The 14897-nt window shown below is 33.3% G+C and overlaps 2 protein-coding genes and 1 long non-coding RNA gene across 3 annotated transcripts; 2 read left to right on the forward strand and 1 right to left on the reverse strand.

Annotated features, from left to right (window-relative positions):
• Positions 1 to 4625: 4625 nt before the first annotated feature.
• On the forward strand, positions 4626 to 6321 carry LOC139906290 (uncharacterized). The gene is made up of 3 exons (XR_011781697.1): positions 4626 to 5088; positions 5166 to 5195; positions 5278 to 6321. It is a non-coding gene; the product is annotated as an uncharacterized lncRNA (long non-coding RNA).
• LOC121124121 (uncharacterized) lies at positions 5807 to 10514 on the reverse strand. The gene is made up of 6 exons (XM_040719235.2): positions 10293 to 10514; positions 9839 to 10189; positions 9603 to 9776; positions 9314 to 9513; positions 9120 to 9252; positions 5807 to 6415 (listed from the first exon to the last, which is right to left on the reverse strand). The coding sequence occupies exons 1-6, from the start codon at positions 10419 to 10421 to the stop codon at positions 6017 to 6019; spliced, it is 1386 nt and encodes a 461-aa protein (XP_040575169.1). The 5' UTR covers positions 10422 to 10514; the 3' UTR covers positions 5807 to 6016.
• Positions 10515 to 13465: 2951 nt separating this feature from the next.
• Positions 13466 to 14293, forward strand: LOC121124858 (uncharacterized). Its single transcript, XM_040720059.1, has 3 exons — positions 13466 to 13478; positions 13570 to 13621; positions 13696 to 14293. Exons 1-3 carry the CDS (start codon positions 13466 to 13468, stop codon positions 14291 to 14293), a joined length of 663 nt encoding a protein of 220 aa, XP_040575993.1.
• The last annotated feature ends 604 nt before the right edge of the window (positions 14294 to 14897 follow it).

Raw genomic sequence — 14897 nt, forward strand, 5'->3', positions numbered from 1 at the left:
TGATTGTAGAGAACACATTTTGATGAACATGTTTTGCTAAAGCTCAATGCCTTAAAATAGAACAGGAAAGTACATATTTGGTGCGTCAACATAAAAACAATTAAACAAGAATCTTGTTTAGGAAAATTATCAATATTTAATAGACATATATAACTCAATTATAGGCCGTGTGTTCAAATTTGGGAGAGGAGTTAAATTTACCAAAGAATTTGAACTATAGTTTAGAATCTTTATTTGATTTAAAAGACTTATATTTGCCCCGATATGATTTGTCAAATATCATTCCTTTGTTACGACAATCAATTTAGACTACTTTAAGTACAATTTGCGCGGCACAACTAAAGAGTTATTAAAAATAATTTGTTGGTAGAAATTGATGATAATTTGTTGATGAATATATATATATGTAATCCACACTCAATTTTGAGAAAATTCATTCTATCGTGCTATTGTTTTGACGGGCCACAAATATAGAATTTAAAAAATAATGAAGTTGACTTCAAATGAGGTTTGGCGATGAGCTAATGCCCAGTATATTATATTTTTTTTTAAAAGGAGTGCATATCAACATTTTTAAAGCATAGTTCATCGACGCTTATTTACTCTGATCAATGCTGGGTACTCCCTCTAATAGAATTATATTGACAAGCTCTGACTTGATTGACGAAATAAAAAACTTTTGTCTCCTATCAAACTTTGAACTACCTAAATTAATATTTCATGCAATCAAATGTTGCATAGCTTATTTTCTGACCCATTGAAAAAATTTCCGAACTGACTGTCACCGAATTTTGAGAAAAGTTAACAAACAAATTGTTATGTCGTCCATTTTAGTGTCTAAACAACCAAGTTTTATCTTTAATATTAAGGAAAATAGGGAATTATTGTATGTCAAAATGGGTTCTAGGACAATTGGGCGAAAAAAAAAAATTCCCTAATGATAGCCTAAATTGATGATGATGATGATTGGCCGAAAACATTTTTGACGAAGGACAATTTTCCACAAGACATTTCGCAAAAGAATAATTTCCCAAATATACATTGTGCTAAAGGACAATTTGTCGAACTGATATTTTGCTGAGTATTTTTCAATATGAATAATTAATTCATCATGTCGAATTATTATTAATTGATAACAGAGAAGTGATAAGAACTTCTTCCATTCAAATTTATGTCGTGTTTATTTATTATTTAATTTATTTAAAGTACAGCAACGGTATAGATTCCAACTACAATCAAACCACATTCTACTGTGTTGTATTTATACAATGATCCTTAGTTAATATGATTAATATAATAAAAAATTTATGCAAAATAATGCTAATTAATTTACCTTTACGACATATATAGCATACAAAAAATACTAATTTATCATTGACTCATTTTAAAATGAATTAAAATATACAATCGTACGCATCAATATATTAAATATCATTTTTCGCCCAAATGACCCTTGAGTAAAATGTACATTCGGCAAATTGTTCTTTTGTAAAATGTCAAATTGTCCCGTTAAAAATGTTTTCGGTCAATAGTCCAATCACTATTTTAATGCTTTGTACATAAATTGCTAGATAATTAATTATTTATTTATTTTCAAACACAATATTCTTTATTCACAAACCAATTTGTGAATAAAAAAATATTCTCTATTTATTAGGCTTCCATAAAATAAAATAAATGAATTGATCATTATCATTAATTGTTCATGATTGATAAAGTAATAGTAATTCACAGTAAAATGCATTAAATGACAAACATACTTATATTTGCACTTACACACATCTACGATTACATTTGAAAACTTTTATAGGACATGCTTAATTATTATTTATAAAAGCATCTAAAATGGGCTAATTATGCATACATAGATAATTCAAATCAATTACCAAATGAATTGTCACTAAACAAATGTAGACCTGACATAACCCTGCATCAAATGTGGGCCTTCAGCACAAAAGTAAGGTAGAAAGATTTTTCTCAAAATTGAGAGTGGAATACATTTGTTTTCTTTGTCGAATGATTACCAGTTCATCTATGAACAAATTATGCTTATTTGCCCCATATCGTCTTTTAGATAAAATCCGTCAATTTGTCATTCTTTTATTTTGAATATCCATTTTGGCTAAGTGCCTACCAAGGGTTAATAAAAATAATTTGTTTAAACAAATTGAGGATAATTCGTCGAAGAATACAAATATAATACACACTAAATTTTGAGATTGTTCATTTCGGGTTGACGGCCAAATATAGGAATATTTTTTATGACATTCTATTGCCTGTTTTTTTTTTATCGCAGTGATTTTGACAACTTTTAAAATCCCTAACAACAAAAGTGTTTATTAATAGGTTTTAGGACCATTAGCCTAAAACATTTTTTTCAAATGACATTTCGCTGTAGGGACAATTTGCCGAAAGGATATTGGGCACAAGCACCATTTCGAAATTTAACAAAAAATATATAATTAATATATTAATGGCCTAATTTAATATTAATCCATGAGCATTTTCCTATATGAATAATCCATGATGTCGAATGATAATAAATTGATAACGAATCATTCGAATCTTTATCGTGTTTGTTTATTATTTAATTTATTTTAAGTTATACAAGGGTAAAGATTCGGACTACGTTCGAACCACGTACTACTGTGTTGTGTTTATATAATCTTCAATAATTAATACAAATAATAACTAAATATTTTTATGAAAAATTATCCTAAATAATTTACTTTGACGACATATTTATCATACTAAATCTTTCACTATATCATTTTAAATTGAATTAAACTATACAATCGTATATTTAAACCTATTAAATATCATTTTTCGGTGAAATGTCATTCGGAAAAAAATAATCCCGAGTAGTCCGCTAACGATCAAAATGGGACTTATAAATCGAAGGACTTAAACCTTACTGTATCTATAAATTTAATCACTTAATTACCTTCTTTTATTATATACTGACACTAGTACTACATATAACCGGAGTAACTATGCGTCAGCTAAAAGTCAATTTTTTTTTAATAATATAGAAGATAATTTCCCAAGAGATCCTCAGTCCTACTCTTTGTTTTTTATAAACACACTCACACGTAAGTTCTATCTACTCAATACAATAATTAAAGGTGAAAATCCAGTGTAAATAAAAAGAAACCAAAAATCAACATGGTAGCCTTGAGAATTTGAAGAATGTCTTGAAGCAGAGAAAGAATAATGGTCATGACGTTTCATTAGATCAGCTACAATCACCTGTGATAAAAGGGGAAGGAGAAAAGGATATATACAAGAACATTTGCTAGAATTACTCCGATATCGATCCCCAATTCTACTCTGAGAACAACAAGGACTTAGAAATATAACTCTGCAAGAAATCCTCAGGGTTAGGCTCTGTCTTTTATGAGCACAGACGAATGTTCGATCCGGTTTTTGAATATATTGAGGAAAGGAAGTTCACTACACAGGAATTAAATAATAATGACAACTGCTAAGAAAAACAAAGTTCCTTCTTTAAACTACCAATTACAAATTAACGGGCCTGCTAAAAAACACTGAATTTATATTGTTGACAATAATACTTATTTCAATTCATATGACGTGTTCTCTCCTTAAGAATGAAATGATAATAATAAGAGTTTGAGAAAAAAAAATAATAGGTTTGGAATCATGATATTTCAATAAAACAACACAACTTTCTTAAACATTAAAAGAATTGAATGAACTTTTCAGGAATTACAGAGATTAAGAATTGTATAATATGAAATTCGAGTATATGAATATTTTCTCACTCTCTCCAGACAATAAATGATAATTATTGAAAAAAGAAAAAAAAAGGTTAAAAATTAAGAAAAAGTACTTTCATATTGTTCAGTAATAAATATTGATGGTACTAATGTCAGATTGAAATTTATTACGTTTCATAGACCGATTGGTTTTAAACTTTGCAAGGTTTTAGATAAATAAATGTATTAACGTCCATTTTACCTATTATGTATTTGATCTATTACACCGTATTTTGAAAACTATTTTGAGATGACTTATTTTCCAGTAAATGATACAATTAAACAAAGCAACGGATTGGAATTTTTTTTAAAGCTGGGTGAAAGATTAAGAATTTATCTATATTAAATATAAATAACGTTAAATTGATTTCCCCCATTTAACTAATGAAAATCCAGCATTTCTATGGTGATCCCTAAAACACTTCTAAACTTCTGCACACACCTTCAGCAAGTTTTGTCTCTCCATAAATCCACATTTTGTAACTACCCAAAAGCAAGGTAAATATAAATGAAAGGTTAGACCATCATTTAATCGGGCATGCTAGAATTATCAATTTGATGTACCGTACCGACGGCTGGGCAACACAGAGAGATTTTGACAAAACACACAACCAATCATATTCTATGGCGTCACTATTGCCCGAATTATCAATTTAATATATCGTAACGACTGCTGGACAAGAAAGACAGATTTTGACAAAACACGTAATCACTCTACAATATGACGTCACTACTAAAAAGCGTGGTGGAAGTCAAACATTAGTAGTACACGCATTATGGTATAACATTATATTTCTATTAATCTTACCTAGAAGTAGTATTCACCCCCAGGTTTTTATTCTTAAAACCATCTAATGGAGTTGAATTGAGGTTCATTGGAAATTTGTTCATTTTATCTAGTCAAATATCGACTTTGAGCCCCAGAAACTGGGGTTTCCTTCAATGATGATGTCATTTATGAAGTCCGTGAAAAAGCTCTATAGAATACTTTTTCCCTAATAAAAATCAAGGAACGCGTACTCTCTTTTTCCTGTTCCTTTTTTGACCAACTATAAGCTATTTTTATTTTTTTATTAACAACCCTAAATTTATATACTTCAATTTTCTTATATTTTTAATGTGACACACTGAGTAATCTCTATAATGATGCCTGTGTATTCTTTAGCCAGCCTTTTTTTTATGGTTGGCGAAGTGAACTTTTTTTCTACTATATTCAATTAATTTCTCAATCTTATTGAACATTTTTGTGTGCTCATAAAAGACAAGGAGTAACCATGAGGACATGAGGATTTGTTGCGGACTTATAATTGTAAGTCCTTGTTGGAAACGACAGTAAAGTAATTCTTGTAAATTTTTTTGTTTATTTCATTCTCATCTTCTTTTTAGTCACAGCTGACCTAATGAAAGTCATGACAGGTAGTGATGAAAATCGAGTATATTTTTTAGTTGGTCCATTTTTTTGGAATTGGTAGTCTGAAGAATTTTTTTTTCCCCGTAGGAGCTGTCAAGCCTTTCCTTAATATATTCAATTATATTTAAAACCTCACTGAACGTTCGTGTGTTCTCATAAGACAGAGCCTAACCCTGAGGATTTGTTGCGGTGTTATAATTGTAAGTCCTTGTTGTAATCCAAGTAGAATTGGGGATAAACATCCGAGTAATTCAAGCAAATGTCCTTGTTTATATCCTTTTCTCCTTTCTCCCTTGTCATAGTAGATTGTAGTAGCTGATCTAAATAAACGTCATGAGCATTATTCTTTCTCTCCTTCAAATTGTCAGAGTTACAATGTTGATTTTCAGTTTCTTATTTTTATCAACCCAATTCTCATCAATAAATATCTACATACTACGCTCGTTGCTACATTATTATATCTTTGATCGAGTAGTAACAGTCAAAAATGAGGTACCAGAAATCCTCACGACAAACTTTGGTTTATTTGTAAAGATTTTAAAACAACCCTACACTTAAATGATGACTGCGTGGTAATTTCTACATACCACAAAAAAATTAATCAAAGCAAAGCAAATCATTTTTTATTTTGTTAATATATTAATCCAAAATACTTGGGAATATGAGAACATCATTATATGTACATATACTAACAATTGTCCATTAAACATAGCAAATACATACTATAAAATGTTAATTATAGTGCTTTTATTTATAACATAGGAGATAAACACGATATCCACAAAATCCAAACCATTTGAGATATAAGCTGAATGAAGAAGTAACGTTAATATTTTCTCTTATTGTAAAAAGGTTTTTTTGTATTATTTTTAAAGTATGAATTATGGTTGTCGTAGTTTGATTCCCGAGGAGGACTAATGCGTTTGTTTCGATACGTAGAAACTGGTGATTGACTCCGAGCGTTAGAAGCGGATTCATTTCTTTCATAATGATGTTTTGAATTTCTATCGGACGACGACCTTCCTGGCAAAGATCTATTCAAAGAGAATCCTTCGTATGGTTTCTTTGTAGAAATTATCTTCGAAGATGGCTTAGGTGGAGAAATTGGCAAACTTCTTCTAAATTTATCAAGTGAATTCACTTTGGATCTAGTTACAGGTACTGTTTTTAAGATAGGATCATCAGGTCGGAGTGTTTTACGAACTTGCGATCCATCTTTTAATGTCTGCGAAACAAAACAAAAAACAAGTATTAAAAAATAAAGACACATTTTTGAAAATTTTGTAATGGCTAATTAAAATATTTTTCTTCCCATAAATATCGTTTAGACAATCAAGGAAAATGTCCCTTAAGTTTTTTTTATATCAAATGAGACATAGTAATACAAAAATGGCAATCCATATTCATACCTCAATAACAATGTTTCATTATTTATAATCACAATTATTTTTTTATAATAATTCATTATAAAATTAAATATCATGTGTGTAACAAGTGCAGTATCCTTGTTGGGAGACTTTGACGACTAAAGTTTTTAAAATTAAGAGATATTCATACTTAGTTATTTTATATTTTTGTAACCCTCATCTGTCAAATCAAGATATGATTGTATTGAGTTTTTGCTTGGGGTATCTGCCAAATATGGAAAATTATAGTAGCATATCATTGTGGGGCAAAAATCTCACATGACAAAATTGACTTGTTACACATTTGCTCAGAATAAATAGCATACCCAGCGCGAAAACATACAAACTAGCTAAACATAAAAAAATAGTTTTATAAATGTATGCGGATAACCATAGATGGAGATTCTAATTCTGCAAAAAAAAGTTTCCCAGTCTACATTTTTGTATATTTCAGAAGCGAAAATAAGCTAACAGCAATGTGCTATGAATTTATTCATGCTATGCTCTATGTGTCTTTAACATACAGCATGTTGAACCCTCCCCGCCCAAAAAACTAAAGACTTAAAAAGTCAGCTGTGTTACAGGAGTAGAGATGACAGGCACTACATGAAAGCTCTAATTTTCAAGTTTATTAATTAATTTTTTTTTTACTACTTTACACAGACTATTAGCCGCAGTAGTACGCAATTCATATTATAAGCTTTTATCAAATATAATTATTATAATAAATTTCAATAGCTACATGTACTAGGTACTCGTAAACATTGTCATAGGGATGTACGAATACCAAATTTTCAGTCAATACTAGTTCCGATACCATACTGATTATTCGAACTTGACACAGAAAATATGGACTAGACTTCAGTTCCGTTATAAACAATAATATATAACAAACATACAAAAAAGAAATATTTAGAGAAAAAGTTACCTAATGGTTTCAGAGTAAACTGCTCAACCCAACTTCTACCTTTATGGAATTTTTTCATGATACAATTCAAATGTATGGAACACAAAAAATGTGGTTATTTCTAAATTGCTACTTTCAAGTACACTTCCTGTACAAACCTGCAAATTTGTATAATCTTTCTATGTACTTTATTTCTTTTTTCGATTTCTCGCAGTAGATCAAAACGTCGAACGACAAAATGTCGAATGGACAAAACGTCGACTGCCTATCCAAAAATGAATTGAAACCCACCGCTGTTAATTAAATTACTTTTAAGGGTCCCTCTCAAAGCCCCAATTTATTCCCGAAAATTAAAGTAATAACGTTAATACATATTAAATATTCTTAATTATTATATTATTTTCTCATACATATTAAGTAGAAATCCCCCCCTACATAAACAACAGTAATGGCCCCTCAATCCCCTCCCCCCTATTTAACTCCGAAAGTTGTGATGTTTTCATGTATCACAGGGTCCAAAAAGAAATGAAACCCACCACAGAAAGATAAGTTACCTTGGAAGGCTACTCTCAAAATCTCAACCTGAAAGGAGCCAGGATATCCAGGCTCCTTTCAGGTACCACCGGTTCCCTAAACGATATGAAATCCGAAACAGCCTCTAATTTTCGGGGTCTTTCCGGATGTAAATGGGTAAATGTATGTAGTCGTTTTTGGCTCTCATCCCGTTTTGGGGTGTATCTTATTGGTTGCTTAAATAGTGGTGTTGGGTTTCATCCAATTTTGAGACACTGCGGTACCCAAAAACATCCCCAAAATTTGGGTTGTATAAGAGGATTGGTCTTGTCCAACCTTTGTCCATTCGACACTTGTCTACGTACCTCTAATCTAGCTATTTTATGGATTTGTAACCGTCATTTTGTTTCAAAAAAAGAGTTCTTGTAAGTCCTATTATCCATATAAATAATTATGGATAGGTATCGGTGGAATCATTGAGCTGACTCCAATACTTCAAAAAAGGCAGATTCTTACCGATTCAGATACCATCGGTACACCCCCTTGTGAATCCATTTTATAAATTTGGTATTTTTAACAGGCATACATAATTTTTTTTTTTTTAACTATAAATTAAATGACTAGCTGACGCTAATGATGATGGCAAAATAACAATCTAGCTTCAATATTGGCGAAGATATAGTCACCCAAATATAGAAAGCTAAATATCTCAGTAAAAGTTTTTGCACTGGGTCAACAGATAAAATTATTGTACAAATCAATTTTATAATCGACTAAGGTGAAATACAAAATATATATTTAATAAGAAAACATTAAGTAACTTCAATTTATGAAATTTAATTTTTGCGAAGGGACATGTACAAAGTTTTTGGCATTTTTTGCTCCCTTTTCCCACCCATGTTCGGATTTGGTACACATAATGTACATACTTTATCGTAAACACCTCTTACCTACTCCTGTACTTCGTATAAAGCCCCTAATCAGGTTTTTTTTTTTTTTTTTTTTTGTAAAAAAAAAGTATTAAGTGAGGACAATCTTCAAAAATAAATCCCTTTTAATCACATAATGTAGACAAGAGTCTCAAATATCCATATATCTCATACCTGAACCATGACATATTTCACCTTCTTAGACTTCTCTTTGTATTCGTCACTTCCCGATGCCGCAGCTGGTACAGGTCTAATTTGCCCCAAACGTTTTTGTACAGGTACCTTTTCCCAATTGGAATCCGGGGAGCTACTCAAATTCATAATACATATTAAATAAAATCAGGGACAAACTATTCCACAATACATACCTGTTTAATACTCCGTGGGATGTTGTTTTGGAAGACTTGTAGGGTACTTTTTTCTTGTAAGATAAGACTTCATCGTCATCATCATCTCGATTGTTAGAACGCTTTAAAGAAACGAATCTGGATTTTTCATATATTTTTGGGGATTCAGTCACTCTCGTCTGGGCAATAATTCTTTTGCGAACGACGCTACTATTCTCTATCTGAACATAAAATGATGTTGTCACAATTTTAAAATGAGCATTCAAAAAAATTTACGATAAATAAATAACGAAAAAAAAATTACAAATACCTCATTATTGTCTGAATGTGAGACTGAATCTTTTCTACTAGATCCATGTCTTTCAAAGGGGTATTTAGCTTCAGGAGACTGTTTAGATGAATATTGAGAGTCCTTTGTCGGAAAGATCCTCTCATTCTGTCCATAAGAATTTTTATGGACTTCTTCATCATTTCTAATCTGTTTCTGGAAGTTAAAAAAAGTATGTAAAATGTGATGGTATGGAGATGTGGACTTATTGATAGTACCTCCGTGTCTCCAAGGCGCTTGAAAACATTACAACTTTTCTTAACGGAATCCGAAAATTTGTGTTCCAAAGGGGGTCCAAGTCTCATTAAGACAGGAGATTTGTTTCGAACAATCCTTTTATCTTCTGAATTGGATGATGGAGAAGGCTTGGGCTTTGATTTGGAAACTGTGTTACTCGGGGGCACTTCAACAACAGGTTTCTTGACTTTGCTCACTTTGGGCTCCAATTCCTCATCCAGCTTGGTGCTCAGTGCCCTGTCTGCACATCGCTTCTCGCTCATAACTTTAGCTTGCTTCAAAATGGAGATTATGTCTCCCAATTTGCATATTCCCATATCTCGTAAATACTCCTAAATTCCAATTATCATCAATTATGAAATTAATAATAATTATAATAAATAGGATTAAAAATTGTGAAAGAATATAATGCTCAATACAAATGAATGAGTGTACCTTATTCAGATCCATGAGCATGTCCATGGAAATTCTATTTTCGATAAACGTCACTGCATATTGAGCCGATGCTGACCTGGGAATTCCAGCCTGTTCGAAGAATTTAAGCCAGTCTCGAGTCTCGCCCATTTTAGACTTAAAATATCAGCAGAATGTCCTACTTAGTAGTAATCTAACTACTTATATACGTACCTACGTGCGATAGAATCTTACTTCAGAAGAACAGTGACGTCATTCATGACATCATAATCTTCCCCCAATCACGGCATTTTTTTTGGATGGATTTCAATCTAGCTAGAAGATCGATCAAAGGAGGCATTCATTAATAGTAGGCTTATGAGTTATGACTCATGCCGGACGCTAATTCACATTTGTGTCCTTCATTCATGTATTGAGTGATATACTCATCTTCTTGTGTCCTGACACATATTGCTTGCTTTAACAGAAAAACAGCCATATCTCCCAAATATTGGTATTGTTCATTTATGTTTTTTTTCATACATACTAAACTTAAAAATGTCTCTATATCTTGTTGTTTAGGTATTAAAAAACAATTTAATGAACACTAAAATGGCTATTTGATTACTTAATTCGCGAATATATTATACGTATGAGATTATACCTATTATACAATCTGATTGAGCTAAAGTTTGAATATGTCAATGTATTAGTTAAAACATGAATTACTATACTATATAGTATATGTATATATACTATATTGATATATATCAATATACATATTCTCTGCGTTCCAAACACAGAGTTATAAATTTATTCACTCTAAGGTTCCAACCCGACTCCGTGAGTAAATACATGATCACTATCGACGAAACCTCTGAAGCTCACCATTTTCATTGAGTTAATCAATTAAAGTTTATTGTTAATTAATTACTGAAGTCATACTTTGGACTTCAGATACCGGGCAATCCGTTAAAATCTTAACACTACAATTTTAAATTCAACAACAAATAATTTATTAATTAGCAATAGAATTTCAACAAAATTAATACTATAAATATATGTGTGTGTGAGCTATCTTCATTATTCTTGTAGCCCCCTTAGCGGCAATTATGGCTTCCGGGCAACGACGGAAGGCCTGGCACCCACTGCGGATGTAGTCTTCTCCAATGGTATTGCGTCTTGACGAAGGTTGCAGAGGTACCAATTATTTATTAGAAGGAGAGATCCATTACGAACGAGAGAAATGAGGAGAAGGAAAGGCGTGGAGGAATAAGACAAGGCTTGTTTATAGGAACATCTATATTCTTATTAATACAAAAACCTACTCTGGTATATACATAGAATACAGAAGTATTTATACTTACAAAAAGGTAAAAACAATACTTTACAAATATATATATACATAAAGGGTGATTCAAAAAGAGCGGTTTTTGGATTGTAGAAATAAAACATATAAAATATTATATTATGGTTAAAACTTTATCATAAACCAAAAAAACAATCCTTTACAATTATTTCTAGAAAATAATCCCCTTCATATGTTGGCCGCAACTGGCCTTTAAATGGTCCATTCTTTCGCGACAATTTTCGATGACGCGTTCAAGCATTGTGACAGGAATCTCACGAATAAATCGCTCAATATTTGCTTCCAATGCTTCAATCGTCGCTGGTTTATCCACAAAGACTTTTGCTTTTACGTAGCCCCAAAGAAAAAAGTCCAAATGTGTGATTCACCGGGCAAATTAAATGCTCACCAAAATTATGTCCAATAAGTCGATTGTTACGCGCGCTGTGCCGCAAGTGGCACCGTCTTGTTGGAACCAAAAATCGTGGAGACCATGTGCTTCCATTGGAGGTACCAAAAAGTATGTTCCTATGGTGCGATAACATTCGCCGTTGACAGTAATTTGTTGGCTACACTCTTAGCCACAGCCGCAATATTTTCTACGCTGCGACCTGTACATGGCCTACTAGACGACGGGGCATCCCAGCAAGTAGCTGCTTCAAATTTTTCGATTATTCTGCAAATTGTGGATTCTGAAGGTCGATTATGTGGACCATAAGTTGGGCGTAATTTGCGAAGAACTACTTTCACAGAACGCTGATATTCATAGTACATTTGAACAGTTTGTACAGGTTGTTGTGGCTTATATCTTTCCATGAAGAATTGTAAAACAATACTGAGTAAAAATGACGTAAGAATTTGACAGTACTCGCGCGCGCCTGTCAAAAAATCCCTACTGGAAAAAACCCCTCGTTTTGATTCACCCATTATTAGTGACATTACATACAAGAAAATACAATAAAAGAGAATCAGACGGAAGGAGACACGAATACATTACACCACCCCCCATGCAACAAATCCATGCCGGTGCTTAACCAGGTAGTACTCCATGAATAGAATTCTATTGATCCACTCCATCCATAACCAGCCGCGGGCAAACCATTTAATCTTGTATTACAAAGCTTATCTCCATAGACGTGCCGTGCTCTCAGCACCCTGCCTGTTCCTGGGAGAAACATAATTCCCCCTCAAAGAGGTTTTAGGGATACGAGCACCCTGCTTGTCCCTGTGAGAAACATCATTTATCCTCGATGTACCCTCATCCAACTCTGGATGATCCTGTGGATAAACCATTACACGTTCATTAACCAATGAGTTGAACAGGACAGTAGGAACATCTGAGAATCAGAATTTCCCCTTTGAATGATGTGGTCTCTGACACGGACACACACTTCACTTTTTGTAAGTGACCATGGTTCTATTCCTTCCACCACGAGGTCCAAACTGAAGCACAACCCGTATTACTCCGCCTTCCGTAGACGAACGAGCGCTCTCCCTGTCGACGAAAAAGGGCTACCCAACTACAGCGGGGCTAGCTTCGCCGAAGATTCTACAGCAGGGAGCTCACGTGATCCCAAAGAGAATGTTATTGGCCAGACATTCCTGTATCTTTTTTTAGATGTGTACAGGCACACGATTCTGCTGGAAAATTATATTGCCAGCAGGATAGTTTGTCTGCACCCATGCAAAAGGTTCTCCTCCAATGTAATCACATAGTCGAACATCATTTAACTGTTTCTTCTTAGAAAAAATTGGAATGCTGTGCCCCATGATGTAAACAGAGGTATGAAGGTACCCCCAAGAACCTTGACATTAGTTATCACAAATTTTCTGGTTTCAATGTACCCCCTAATCCTCATCTTCAGTCATGCTGGGAAAGGGTAATACCAAGATCAATCCCGGATCTTAAAACCAAAACAACCATTTAGACAATAACAGAACATTCAATAATATGTTGCCTATATTTTAAAGAGGAAGACTTCATTACTAATTCCGTTGACAAGCGACATGGGAAAGGCCGGGAGTATAGAAGGCACCTTTGAAGTAGGTAAACCAGCTCAAATTTCTCGTAATTGATGTATTATTTATTACTTACAGACACTTGAAAAATGATACTGACACCTCAGTTTGGCCAAAGCAAAGCAATGTCATCCTTAAGCCTCCGGACAACTTTTCCTTCTCAGTATCACCAATAAGGCCAACTCGAGCTTTCACTAGTAGTCAAAGACTCCAACTTGAACACCAACCACAAGATACCTTGGAGTCTGAAATGTTCAATGAGGAAGAAGTGCACACGTCAACTGATATGTTTGATAAGTTATCACAGGAGACATTGCCATCAGGATTTCTTATTATAAAAGCACCCAAATTGTCGCTCGTAAAACTTGAAGCTACTGAGGATAAGGGCCTAGAAATCAAAGCAAGTTTGGAAATCGAGGACAACCTCACCCTCAAAGTTTTCCTGCAACATCAGAGGATCTGCAATACTTCATTCTCTCACTGTCTTGGATTAAAATCGAATAAGATCAATTCCGTGACTGAAGCTATCAATATTTCAGGATATCTTGGATCAAAGGAGCAATTGACTCAATATGACACGTGTGAAGTCATTATGAGCTTGTTGTATAGATTGAAAGAATCCCAAGACTTGGAGATACCCCAAACATCAAAGTTGGAATTTTTAATAGAGCAGTAGACACTATTCTTCCAGAACCCAAAAGCGAGGAGGTACAGTGCAGGGATTCTTTCTGTTTGTCTTTTGTGGCAAAATATGAGTACTGCCCTCTACGACCAAACTTATAGATCAAATACTCTCACAATTCCATGTCCCCAGCATCTTAGTGCCCTTTCAAGTGCTGTAACTGTGGAGGCAGGTTTGCCAGTTTCAACCTTACAATATTTAAGTACCAGAATAAAGGACCTGAACAGAAGGGAACGAAATGTGACTCTCATAATTGATGAGGTCTACTCTGCTCAAAGAGGGGAATTTGTGAGAGCCAAGTTTCTAGGAACTGATCAATCAAACCCCTAAAACTGTCCTCACTTTTATCATAAAGTCTGCTGGGGGAAAATACATGGATGTTTTATCTCTTATCCCCGTGGCAAATTTGAATGCCGAATTCATCTTTAGTCAGTATATAGTCATCATGCAAGCACTATATCAAATTGGATTTATTGTTGTAGCCTTATCTGTCGATAACCACCCAGCCAACAGGAACTTTTACTCGCAGCTTCTTTGTGCTGGTAATCTGCAAACATCCATAATTCATCCTCACAATAATTATCCCAAGATGCATCTC

The sequence above is a fragment of the Lepeophtheirus salmonis genome, chromosome 9 (genome assembly GCF_016086655.4).
Source record: "Lepeophtheirus salmonis chromosome 9, UVic_Lsal_1.4, whole genome shotgun sequence".
Taxonomy (NCBI): domain Eukaryota; kingdom Metazoa; phylum Arthropoda; class Copepoda; order Siphonostomatoida; family Caligidae; genus Lepeophtheirus; species Lepeophtheirus salmonis.